Genomic DNA, 13759 nt, shown 5'->3' with positions numbered 1-13759 from the left:
CTGCGGTAGGTACTTTGAGCAAATTCTTAGCAAAGAAAGCCCCAGGCATGGTCATTTAGCATAAGTATCGGTTTGAAAGGAATCCTCATACTTGTAACCGTTCATTTTGCTTCGCCTGTCGTTGGAAACATTCCTTTATTTTGGTACTCTCTGGAACTGTTATTTTATTTTTAATGTATTTTGATCATTCGAAGTTCGAAAACCTTTCTCCCATAAAATTGCTTGTTTATCTTATTAATGACCAATAAGTTTGAGAGAAAGTTTAATCTTTTCTTGGCGGTTTCAAGGTAAAAGGATAAATTGGATTACCGTAAAAGTATTTTGGGTATGCTTGAATTGACATTTTGCTGTTGACAGTAACATAAATACAGCGATAATAAGACCTGTTTAAGTTCTACATACTCGTAACATTGAACGATAAAAGTTTTAAAAAAGTTACTTACGCACGTTGTATTTGAAAGCCAATGGATTTGGAAAACAATGTAAACAGACGACTAATTTACCGTATTTTTTTGTAAATTAAGAACATTTTAAGGACGACCATGTATGTATTGAGTCGAGTGTAGTTTACATATACTCAGACCAAGATAAGTTGGCAGCGATTTTGATAGCTCAGACAGCGCAAGTGTGATGTTAAACGTCAAACTTCTATAAAATTATGACGTTTACTTAACACTTGCACAGTCTGGGCTTTCAAAATTGTTGCTAACTTAGCTTGTTCTGAGTCTATACAAGTGTTGTTTTCGTTTTCATGAAAAAGTTTGACAATTATTATTAAATTTTTGTTTAACGGGAAAGTGGACAACCGCTTCTGTAATTCCTATTATCCACTCTGAATATACATTATAGTTTTATTGCACAATTTGATGTACCGTCAACCGGGGTGACGAAATTTAAAATGTGATTTACCTGACTATTTTTTGAAAAATACTTACACAAATTGTATCATTCGATTGAAAATAATAGTAGATTCTGTATGATACAATTTGCGTGGGTAGTATTTAAGAAATTGTCAGGAAAATCACTTACTATGTCACTACAGGAAGGTAATCAATGTAATCATTACTTTGAACTAGAGAAGGGCACAGGTAAGTATTATTTATTAGTTTAAAGTACCGATGTAACAAAATACACAAAAAGATTTTTTTTAATAAACGTCATCACACTCATCACACTCTTAAGCCATCATTGCATCACCATACCTACAATAAAGAAAGTGAAAATTAAAAAAGTCCATTAATAGATAACTTATGACTTTCAAAAGATCGCATATAGCTGTCACTGCCATGCTTTCATACTGAATGACTTGACTTTATACGACAAACTTATTTGGACATCTGGCAGATGAATTGCTTGGCGTCAAATCTTACATTTTTGTGTCGATATGTAAATGACAGCTTTAGAAGTTGACGGTAAAATTAACATTGTTCAGTTTTGAATTCCGAATGGTTGTTTGCAATCAAATGTCATCGATCAGTAAAAATATGGAGAAATGGAAACGTAGATTTCAACGACTAATAAGGAAGATAGGTAAGATGTTGTTTTTTTGGTAACTTATTAACATCTATAAACCCGAAATAAGCCTTACTTAATTGAACCCCTCAAAACTAAAAAAACTGATTGAATGTTCGAACCTATCCTGACCATATTTGGCCTATCTTTAAGCTCACCGTAAAGCCAACCTTGAAATAAATAACCTACTTATTCAATAAAAAATTACTTTGAATATCGGCTCACCGACGCTAACGATGTCTTGAAGCAAACTCACAAAAAGCGTAGAGGTATTAAGAACCTCCATTAGATTCAAAATTTTATACATCCCATTCGTATATAGCTCAGTGTTGCAACCGATTCACATCCACAATAATACTCATCAATATTCAAGTAGGTAATGAGATGACGACTTATGTATTATTTGCTTCTCTATGTAAAGACGAGGATCACTATTTAACGACTGAACTATATAACTTTACCTCATACCGTACAGACCTTTGAACAACCCAAAGTCTTCTCATCCATACGAGCTTTCGCGTTGTGACTCTTGTGGTATTTTTTTCGATTTGTAACAATACCAGGTTACACAATTATTAAAGTTCTTTTGCGAAATTAAATCGAAAATAGAAACGTTCAACAAAGTATAGTTTTCCTACCAACACTGCTCTTTTAAGTCTCCTGAAAATGTTAGGAATCGGAAGCCAAAGAATTTCAGAATTTTTCATGCCTAGTGTTAAAAATTTGTCAAACCAAAGCTCGACTTGCTTGCATGTTCAGATAAATCAAAAGCGCCACTATGGTGTAAGATGCTTCAATGTAACAAATCTGCATGGGCTTGCCTCGTCTTCATTTCCATAAAAACTGCTCTTAACCTGCCTCCAGCCTCCCTTTGGTGCGTTTTGTCAGCCTATGAGTCCACTATCAGTTCCCTGTAATGGCAGTCGACAGGTACTGTGTTACGGGATATTAACACTTAGCTGCTGCACACAATGTGCCTGTCCGACCGGTTTGGACAAAGGTTTTCAAACTTATTTGCAATGATATTCGCGACTAAATGCATGCAAAATATCTTGGTGGACTGATCAGGTCAAAGAGCAGAATAATAGCATGTTTTATAATATGGTATAGATGACCATAAGTAGATATGAGTCGAAGGAATCAAGTTAGTCTCTTAAAATATTTGAACGGGACATAAAATGACAATATACAGTAAAATTAAATAAGTAAACTAATAGCTAAGTTTTTAATACTACTGAAAGTCGATTTTTGTCCTGCTAGTTTTCCATGCTTTGGCTTAATTTTTTTGCAAAGTTGCCTATCATTTTGAGTGAGTGAATTACAATAAAATAAGGCGGTCTTCACATTGGATGTTTAATGGAAAGGCGCTATAAACGTGTATAACGCTGTCACGCTCATACACTAGAGCGACGTGTGAATTCGCAACAGTTTGATAACCGCGTAAGTGAAATGCTCCAAATAACACGTTTCCAGTAAAAATCAGCGAAGACCTGCAGCAAACCTTCATTTTGTCCATTATTTTTGTCAGTCCACTATCAGTTCCCTGTAATGGCAGTCAACAGGTACTGTGTTACGGGATATTAACACTTAGCTGCTGCACACAATGTGCCTGGCCAACCGGTTTGGTCAAGGATTTTCAATGTTATTTAAAAGGATACATTATGTACGCGGCTATGATTCATGCAAATTGTCTCAGTGGACTGGTCAGGGGGCCTAGTCAAGATGATACTCGTAGATCGACAAACGCTAAACGAAAAAATGTATCGGGATGGCAGATGCTACGAAAAGTCTGATGACCATATCCATACATTATTTAAGTTTCGATTGGTGTTTTCTATAAACGATTGTTATGTTGGCTAGACCCCCTGGTCAAAGAAAAGATTAGCAGCAAGTTTTGTGACGTGTCATAGCTGGACTCAAATATGAGTTGATGAAAGTAAGTTATTAAAACACGAAGGAATTACTATAGACTGTTTTTTGAGTGTCTATAGAGTGTCCATAGGAAGTAGTATATAACACTCACTTTATTTTTGCTTAGAAAATTTATGGCGTCGTACTAATCTACAGTAACCCATTTTATCCTCGACCTATTTCGCCATCTAATATAATGGGTTACTTTATGCAGCTGTTGTATAATCTACTATTAAATATTGGGCTCACCACTCAGATTTCCTCTTTGTCCAAACCGTATTAGAATAACAAACCACTTTCCACACTTTGAGAGCCAGGCATCGATAGGCCCGTATGATAATGCGTCTAATCGGGCGGTTAGCTTGTGGGAAAAAAGGGTTCGCAATTTACGATCGCCCAACTTATTAACTGAGCTGCGTGCGCGCAGGGTTCAGACCGACCGCATATTTTATCGATATTATATCGCTTCCATGGGCTAGGAGTACAACTTACTTACTTTGGAGACTGCTGGGGTCTATTTCTTTGAGTGAATGAAACACATTTTTTTTCACCACACCAATGAAAGGAAATCAACGTCATTAAATATTCATCATTCAAAATCATCTCTTAATAGTCAATTTCACCAGCCAATATGAGTACCTTAAAGTTTGCATCAAGTAACTTTGCCACTCTTGTGGAGAAAATACCACTTTCTCATCAGTTTTTAAACCTTTACGGGCTGGTATAGTTTACAATGCTTCAAAACCTAGTACCTTTTTAGGGTTCCGTAGCCAAATGGCATAAAACGGAACCCTTATAGTTTCGCCATGTCCGTCTGTCTGTCTGTCTGTCTGTCTATCTGTCTGTCTGTCTGTCTGTCTGTCTGTCTGTCTGTCTGTCTGTCTGTCTGTCTGTCCGAGGCTTTGCTCCGTGGTCGTTAGTGCTAGAAAGCTGAAATTTGGCATGGATATATAAATCAATAAAGCCGACAAAGTCGTACAATAAAATCTAAAAATTTAATTTTTTTTAGGGTACCTCCCCTACACGTAAAGTGGGGGTGAAATTTTTTTTTCGCTTCAACCCTAGAGTGTGGGGTATCGTTGGAAAGGTCTTTCAAAACTAATAGGGGTTTTCAAGAAACATTTTGTGATAAAGTGAATATATTCGGAGATAATCACTCCGAAAGAAAAAAAAATTGTGTCCCCCCCCCCTCTAACTTTTGAACCATAGGTCCAAAAAATATGAAAAAAATCGTGGAAGTAGAGCTTAAGAAAGACATTAAATGAAAACTATAGCGGACATGATCAGTTTAGCTGTTTTTGAGTTATCGCAAAAAGTTTTCCTTTCATAGTAAAAAGACTTACTTTAATTAGGTACTGATTATGCAAATTTGCCTATTTGTTTAACTCGGGCGAAAGGTACCGTTTCATCCCTTGGTTAACAATTTACTATACTTTAAGCTCCAGTTTAGCTTATTGTGACGCCTAAGTCACTACGGAACCCTACACTGAGCGTGGCCCGACATGCTCTTGGCCGGTTATTATTTAAATATTACTTACTGTGAAACAAAACAACGTGTCGCTTTACGAAATTAGTCTTTTATCCACCTTGCTGATGCCAATTTAAAGATAGGAAAAATCATTATTTTTCTCAATCTTTTAATTGCTATCTCCCCAGCGATAGGTTACCTAGTTAGTGCAATAAAACTAAAACCAATGCGCGCAAGCTAAATCCTAGTCGTAGTAGTAGGTAGGCGAGGCGGTTCTACATCTTATAGTTCTAGGCATTTAGTATTAGAATGGAGTGCTAAACTACACGTACATAAGGCATGTTGTATCTGAAGTAAAACAATCAAGTTTTAATAGGATTCTACTTGTAACAATAATCGAAGTCTTATGTTATGTATGCATTTAACTATAACCAAGTCAATTTGTGTTACATTCAAGTTTTTGCCTTCCAGCAGAAGCCTCTTTCTAAGAGGGAGCTGGATCAATATTGTTTTCATTGTCTTGTTTTTGACTAATCTGACACGCTTTTATTGGTGGCTTTTATCAAATAAATAAAAAAGTCGAGTGATAATGCATGTCTTAGCTGGAGATTATACTTGAGAAAAATTAAAAACTAATCATCACCCATACAAAAAGCTACGCTTTTGGAGACAAAAAACAAGACAACGAAACGAATTTTGACCCGGTTAACGCAAAATTGTAGTTTTTTTTATATTGATTTTTATTACTTGTTTTAATCAAATGAAAATGCCATGATATTTACACGGAGACTAAACTATTACTTGCAAGGGTACACTCAAACTGAAACCTTAAAGGGTTAAGGTTAGCTTTATAGAGAAAAATCACATCATGACATGTCTAATTTGAAATTTTACAATAATATTATACATAATGGATAATATTGTATATATATTTTTCGATTTGTTACAATACCAGGTTACACAATTATTAATGTTCCTATGCGAAATTAAATCGAAAGTAGAAACGTTGAACAATATGTAGTTTTCCTACCAACATTGCTCTTTTAATCCTCCTGAAATGCTAGGAATAGAAAACCGAAGAGCATCATAATATTCCATCATGGCTTGGGTTAAAAAAAATTGGGTTTTGACAAGCAAAATTTTAAACAAAAGCATCAGAAATACTTTAATTTCAGACTTGGGGTAAAACGTTAAAACCTGTGCGTTCGCCGAATCTTCTTCGGTGTCCTAAGCTTAACGTGGTCCGTGATATCTTTTTTTCATGATACACGAGGCAAGCGACTGCTCGTTTCGATCACCTGATGGTAAGCGATTACCGCCGCCCATGGACACCTGCAACACCAGACTTGTTCCTTTCTAATTTCCTGGCTTTACGCCCCCTCTTAACTCCTTTTATTAGAGAGGTATTTTTGCTCGTTTTACGAGTTAGAATCTTTTGTGAAATGAGCACTGTAATGACAAGCGGGATCGCCTGATCGATCGAATAATTGATCTTGTATAATCTTTTGTTTAATAATTTTGTGTTTTATTTTGGGTTGTTATCGATTAAGAAAATGTTGAGAAATTAGGTTTTGGTTAGTCAAAGCGATGATGAAAATAACGAATACTGTAGAAAGTTTCTGACTCTTAAATATTAATTATAAACTGTAGATTTCGCCTGATTTCTAGAACTAATACAATTTACATGTGTATGTGTATGTAAGAACCTTAACGTAATTGTTATTGTATTCTCAGATAAATCTGATTAGCTTAAAGCCCATCACAGACGGAGCGATAAGATATATTAATATACCGTAAGATACCGACAGATATTTAGAGTATCGCTAACAAATATATAGAATACACATACATGCAGTAGTACACACATGTGTAGTACTTTAACACATGTATAGTATGGTGAGACACGCCAACGATACCAAAATATATATCTCTGTCTGTCTAGCACCTACACTGAGAGAGGCAAAATATACCAAAATATATCGTTATATACCAAGTGATATATCGCCAGGTATCTTAATATGCCTTGCGATAAGATATCGTAAGATACCAGAATATTATTAGCTTCGTGACAGACTCTGTCAAATAGTATGTAAAAGATATCGTAAGATGCCGTATGTTATGGTATCTGTCGGTATATTATTGCTCCGTCTGTGACGGGCTTAATAATATTGTCTTCGGTTTCGATAGGTACTCATGAAATAAAACCAATCTAAAACGACGAAACGGATTATAACGCGATTCGCGTACCTATAATGAATTTAAAATACATCCTGAGGTTTTGAAGCCTTTACAGTTAGTAAATTTACAGGTCTTTTTTTTATTTTCAAATTCATTATACGCCATATTATATCGACGTAGTATACAATAAAAAACCGGCCAAGAGCATGTCGGGCCACGCTCAGTGTAGGGTTCCGTAGTTACTCTTCCGTCACAATAAGCTAAACTGGAGCTTAAAGTATAGTAAATTGTGAACCAAGGGATGAAACGGTACCTTTCACCCGAGTTAAACAAATAGGCAAATTTGCATAATCAGTACCTAATTAAAGTAAGTCTTTTTACTATGAAGGGAAAACTTTTTGCGATAACTCAAAAACAACTAAACTGATCATGTCCGCTATAGTTTTCATTTAATGTCTTTCTTAAGCTCTACTTCCACGATTTTTTTCATATTTTTTGGACCAATGGTTCAAAAGTTAGAGGGGGGGGGACACATTTTTTTTTTTCTTTCGGAGCGATTATCTCCGAATATATTCACTGTATCAAAAAATGTTTCTTGAAAACCCCTATTAATTTTGAAAGACCTTTCCAACGATACCCCACACTCTAGGGTTGAAGCCAAAAAAAAAATTCACCCCCACTTTACGTGTAGGGGAGGTACCCTAAAAAAAATTAAATTTTTAGATTTTATTGTACGACTTTGTCGGCTTTAGTGATTTATATATCCATGCCAAATTTCAGCTTTCTAGCACTAACGACCACGGAGCAAAGCCTCGGACAGACAGACAGACAGACAGACAGACAGACAGACAGACAGACGGACATGGCGAAACTATAAGGGTTCCGTTTTATGCCATTTGGCTACAGAACCCTAAAAAGAATAAATTTGACATATCTGCGTGTCATCATGGATGACACAAACTATAAACCGTTTACGTAATTTTATTTAATGGTTAGCCTAACCTTAAAATGATTACTCTGTCTGTAACAACGTTCTTCTCATTTTTTTCAGGTATGGCCATCACTGCATGTTCCTCATCCATCACAAAAGATACGACGATACGTAGGTCTATATTTAAGTTAATATCATGTTTTTTTTACTCTGAGAAATGAAGTTTAAGTAACTTTGTTATTATGACGTGTATACACATAGTAACTTTGTTACTATGTGTATACACAGCTGTAAAAGTACATACCTACTTTATAAATGGAATTAATTCACGTAGTGAGTATGTGTATAAGTCGAAATTACAGATTAAGACAAACGATTACGAGTAACAAGTAATTAAGACTTGTAGAGCCTTTATGAACAAAGCCACTAACGGCCTGATTCAAACTTTGAGATACGTAAAATAGTTATTAGGTACCTTAGATTAGGTCTAGTGTTTTGTTTGAAGAAACGTCACTTTTAACACTGTCATATCCAATTCACATCGTATCTAATATCTAAACCTAATATTTGACGTATCTTAACTTCCGAATCGGGCCATAAGTATTAACTTATGGGCCGATTCGAATGTATCGTTGATTTGATACCCCGTTCCCTATACATTACATACCTAAACATTATTTTTTATGAAATTCAAAAAAATATTTTGTCATTGTTTTTCGTCAAATTTCGATAAAATTTGGTGGATAGTTAAAATTCCTTATACTGTACATAATATTAAGCGCAATTTTAGCGTAGACCCTAAGAAAAAAAATCATAGGGTTACGAAACCGTGTGATATTTTCGGAATTCAACGTAAAATGACATACGTGGGTACTTTTTGTCCCAAATTAAGATTTTGCATTTATTCCTCTCAGAATGACAAGCCCCTCTAATGTGCCAAATTTTGAAAAAAAAAAAATTGACAGCAAAATAAAATCGGCAAAACAGTAGGTATTAATTGACCTATCAATCAGAGCCAGGTTATTACGCCACGTAGGTGTCCCAGATTAAACAACGTTGCTTAAATTTGAAACATGAATACCGTACACGGTCATCACCATAAATTGTCAGAGGTCCTTGATTTGTGACGTGACTAGTGATGTGCCTAGTAAAAAAATGGTTTATCGATAATTTTATTTCCGGTTAGCCAACATGCTTGTAATTTTAATATAAAGTGACCGGCACGACCATACACGATAAAAGGGGTACTTAAAGTATTAGCTAAGATGACAGTCATAAAACGCCAATGTAATATAAGAATGTATGACATGGTACGAAAAGTCACGTGACTATTTCCATACATTATTTAAGATTTGACGATTAACGATTGGCGTTTTCATTCAACGATTGTTGTCTTAACTAGGCCCAAAGGAATGTTAGGGTCCTGATCACCCCACAATTCGCGGAGGCAGCATATTAAGATTTATAGTAACTGTCAATGCTTGTTGACAGTTACTATAAACTTACTATAAAAAACTTGTATCTCGTAATGTTTTGTCATGTTATGAATCGTAATGTTTGCAGTACATTGCTGCTCGGTAAATTTTCAAAAATAATTACAGGCTCATAATTAAGGGTAACTTCAAAAAACTTCGTAATTTATGACTATACGGATAAATTCTATGTCTGATTTATTGCCCGTATTGGATTTATACACTGTATGTATATCGAGATAAGGGCACATCACTATTTAAAACAACTTTTTAAAACAATGGCGTCTGCAAAAGTTCACACGCGCTATCCGGAATGCCACCTACGAATTTAAAACAAGTTTAACTTATGCAGCCTTAATGCACATATCATTATGGTCTAAAATTGTACAGCTTTGCGTAACTTAATGCTATTGCCCAGTTGTGACCAACATTTTTATTTATACCAAGTAATTGCCCGTGACTTTGCTTACTCTTTTAGGTCAAAATAATAAAATAGTGTTTGGCAATTATTGTAACTTTTGGTGGGTTTGAGATTCGATATTAAGTAATTATACGTGATTTTCATATATTCTTGAGAAAATTGATTTTTTATAGATGTAATTTTTTTTTCAAGTAGTTACCTAGGTATATTTAATTGTAAATTGTAAAAAAACAGACAAACACACTAGTCCGATGATTCACACGTTGTCTTGGTAATGTATTGGTAATGAATATGTTACACATAAATTACCATACTAAAACGACATTGAAATGCTCTCTGTGAGAATGAAAACATACATTGTTTGTTTTGATAACCGTACTTTTATAGTTATTTATTCTGTTTTATTTGAGAAGATTTTTTCATTTAATAATAGATTAAGATAATATTCATAGCTATGCAGTTTAATGTGTGTAGTTTAAATAACCAGATTTTGAAAGAGCTACTTGATTTTTGCCCTACTTTACTTTGATTTGTACCCAAAGGGTAAAAAAAGCTATTACTAAGACTCCGCTGTCCGTCCGTCTGTCTGTCTGTGTATCTGTCTGACACCAAGCTGTATCTCATGAACCGTGATATTTAGACAGTTGAAATTTTCACAGATGATGTATTTCTGTTGCAGCTATAACAACAAATACTAAAAAGTACGGAACCCTCGGTGGGCGAGTCTGACTCGCACTTGTCCGGTTTTTATCGATGTTTCTAAATGAATTAAGGACTATTTACTGTCACCTGTAAACATGTATTGCCACAATAACCACAACCATGAGAGCTGCACTCTATTCAGTAGAAGATTATCCATATATTTATTTTTGTATCATTTCATTTTACAAACCGATATAACAAAACACTCACTTTCTTCTTTACTAGATCCTTCTTCGATCGAATTTCCCTTCTATGATGGCCTTACGGTCCGATTCGAACATTAATTTACGTCCAAAATTTGCTCTAGGTACAATATGGATCGGATATGTCAATGTCGAAAGTGACATTTTTGTTTGAATAAACGTCACTTTTGACACTGACATATCCGATCCATATCGTACCTTTTGACGTATCTAAAAGTTCGAATCGCGCCGTTAGTAAATTCATCGTGTCGTAACTTAACAGGTGTCCAAACTGGTTCTGTATTTTCAATGGTTCTTAATAGGCTCTTTAAATCTATTTAAGACCTCTTCGACTGCTTATTCTTAATTTCAGCTCCGTACTGCAATTATTTTACAAAATAGCAGTTTTTGTTGCATAGTATAAGTTACATACCAAATGGAAATCACAAACGGACTCCAGTCATTATATCTATTGAAAAGCCGTTGTGGTGAAAACGCTTGAGGTTGACAATTTGTGTTTGCAAATGATGCGACAGACCCAGTAAGCCAACAGTGGAACGTTGGGCCTGTGGTCTAATGCGAAAACGCTACGACGCTCTCCTCTCATCTCTTCTGCTTCGGAGCCGAGGATCCTTTTTAGAACTTTTCCTCCTATTCACATTGTATTTGTATATTGATAATATTCTCATAATCACTTCAAAAAAAGTAAGGACGCTAAGCATAAAGAATTTCGTACATAGACCTATTTTTTTAATGATGTTAATGGAAACAAGCATACGGATACGGCCGGCCTGGTGATATGTAGTTACTATCGGTTATAGACGTCTGAAACCTCAGGGTAATCAACCCCAGGATCCAATTCGTGGGCACCAGTTATCTTGAATTCATCAAATTGCTATCATAATATACTACAGAAAAAGTGACCATGTCCTTCATTAGCGGAGACCGGATATAAACCGGCTTACGCTTACGCCGCTGACGTGGTTAACTCCCTGGACCTCTAGGCTACCTGTACCCCTAGTGTAAATATTTTCGACAGCGAAACGTTACGTACGCGTTTGCGTTAAGTGTCATTTTGTATGAGATTTTTGACTTTCCAAAACGTTCCGCTTGGCGCGCTGTTCAAAAACCCATATAAAATGAGACTTAACGCAAACGCGTACGTCACGTTTCGCTATCGACAAAATTTACACTAGGGGCACCGGTCACTATAATTTACATAATTATTGTAGTAGGCAGTGTGACTACTTAAAATAAAATAAATGTTTTTTTTAACACAAACCAAAACGTTTAATAAAATAATTTGATTTGTTCCCTAAGTTGTGAATCGCTATCAGTTAGTAACTTGACTCTACTGACACAGTTCTACTGAAGCACAACGGACTGATATCAACCTCCGAGATTATCTCGACCGCTTGCGGAAAATCACATCTTTACCGACTAGTATTAACGAACTTAATCTCTCTTTCATAGTTCCATAGTTTACGGCCATAGACTAACGAATAGTAAAACACGTGACATAGCTCAAAATATTGCTGTTATTTGGACAGTTGCAGAAGATGAGGTAGACTATAGAACTCCGTATATTATGCGGCATTAGGAGTTTAAGATGGTTCGATTATTGATTATTAAGTCATTATAAATATAAATAAATATTAAAAGACATATCATAACTCATGGGTATTTCCTATATATTTAAGAATTTATGAATAGTTATATTATAATTATATATCGTTGTCTTATCGCCATGACTTCAGGACGTTCTCCAAACACAGCTCGCTGAACACTGAGAGGAAGGCCGTTCGTGATCGGGATCGTGGATATCATTGTTATTGAATAATTGAATTGTTATTTCTGGTTAGTTTTAACAAAAAAAAAGTAATGACCGAGTTTTTTCCAAAATAAGTTTACTTACGCATTTTAGAAGCAAGTTCTCGATAATAGCTTTTGTATTGCAAAAACTTTGATCAAAAATATGAAGACAGCAAGTTTTGAATTGATAAACTTAGGTACTAAAGAGAGAAAGGCCTCTACAATTTTTCAAAAACGGCCGGATTGACCAATTGCACCTTAAACGTACAACTGAAAAAGCGATAAAATGAGGTGAGAACTTTAGGGAACTAATTAATTCAACACACTGCCCATTAACACCAATACGGCACCATTAACGTCATAAACTATCTACCCGATTCCACTTCCTATCGTGACCTGCGTGAATCTAATCCAATCGATTATGTAAAAAAAATCGAGACCAAATCGAAGAAAGTGACGATTTTATTGAGTAACATCCGTAACCTTAACATTCTCATCGCATTGAGAATCGCCTCAATAGAACCAATATACATTTTAGAACGACTGTGTTTCATTCGAAGATCTGATTATACTGGATTATTATGATAAATAATCGCTTAGCCGTAGTAATAACAATCCTGTTAAGTCACGAAACAGTGATATATCGTTGGACCAGTTTTTGCGGAAAAATGGGGAAAATTGTAAAGTTACATCAGAGTATGCTTTCGAAATTGCATTTGACGGAGCGGTAATTTGTGGAAAAGTGTTACATATTCTCTACAACATGTACAACTACTACATAACGAGTAGAATCACTTTTCAGCGTTACTTTGCGGAAATGCATATTAATTAAAACACAAAATATTACTTTGGTAATCCGCGAAAAATTAACATGCTAGTCAATCAGTGCTAACCCGTTACACTTACTTGCGTATTTTTACATGCAATTAATGTTCCCACCCTCCCATCGCAAATTAAATACGCAAATAAATATAACAATCCACCACCGAAAATATAAAACTCGAAACGTGTTACGCCTTTCTACGAGGCATCCTCAGAAGATGTTGACGTTCTAAAGTCCGACGACTGAAACAGTCAGTCAGACCAGTGTTTCAGTCGTCGGACTTCGGACCTTCGAAACAGCACTGATTGACTAGCACGTTATCTTTTCGCGCATTAGCAAAGTAATGT

At 35.4% G+C, this 13759-nt stretch overlaps 1 protein-coding gene across 6 annotated transcripts in view; it reads left to right on the top strand.

Moving 5' to 3' along the window:
- Positions 1-13759, top strand: part of LOC133522298 (uncharacterized) — a 227179-nt gene that overhangs the window by 170761 nt on the left and 42659 nt on the right. Inside the window, exon 1 of one of the 6 annotated variants that reach the window (XM_061857583.1) lies at positions 8121-8175. The exons of the other annotated variants lie outside the window; for them this stretch is intronic. Within the exon in view, the coding sequence (XP_061713567.1) occupies positions 8123-8175 (53 nt within the window). The 5' untranslated portion in view covers positions 8121-8122. Of the gene's footprint in view, positions 1-8120; positions 8176-13759 lie in introns of those variants that run through there. 6 annotated transcript variants of the gene reach the window in all.

Source organism: Cydia pomonella, chromosome 10 (assembly GCF_033807575.1).
Source record: "Cydia pomonella isolate Wapato2018A chromosome 10, ilCydPomo1, whole genome shotgun sequence".
Lineage (NCBI taxonomy): Eukaryota > Metazoa > Arthropoda > Insecta > Lepidoptera > Tortricidae > Cydia > Cydia pomonella.
This window is presented reverse-complemented; position numbering and strand designations above follow the sequence as displayed.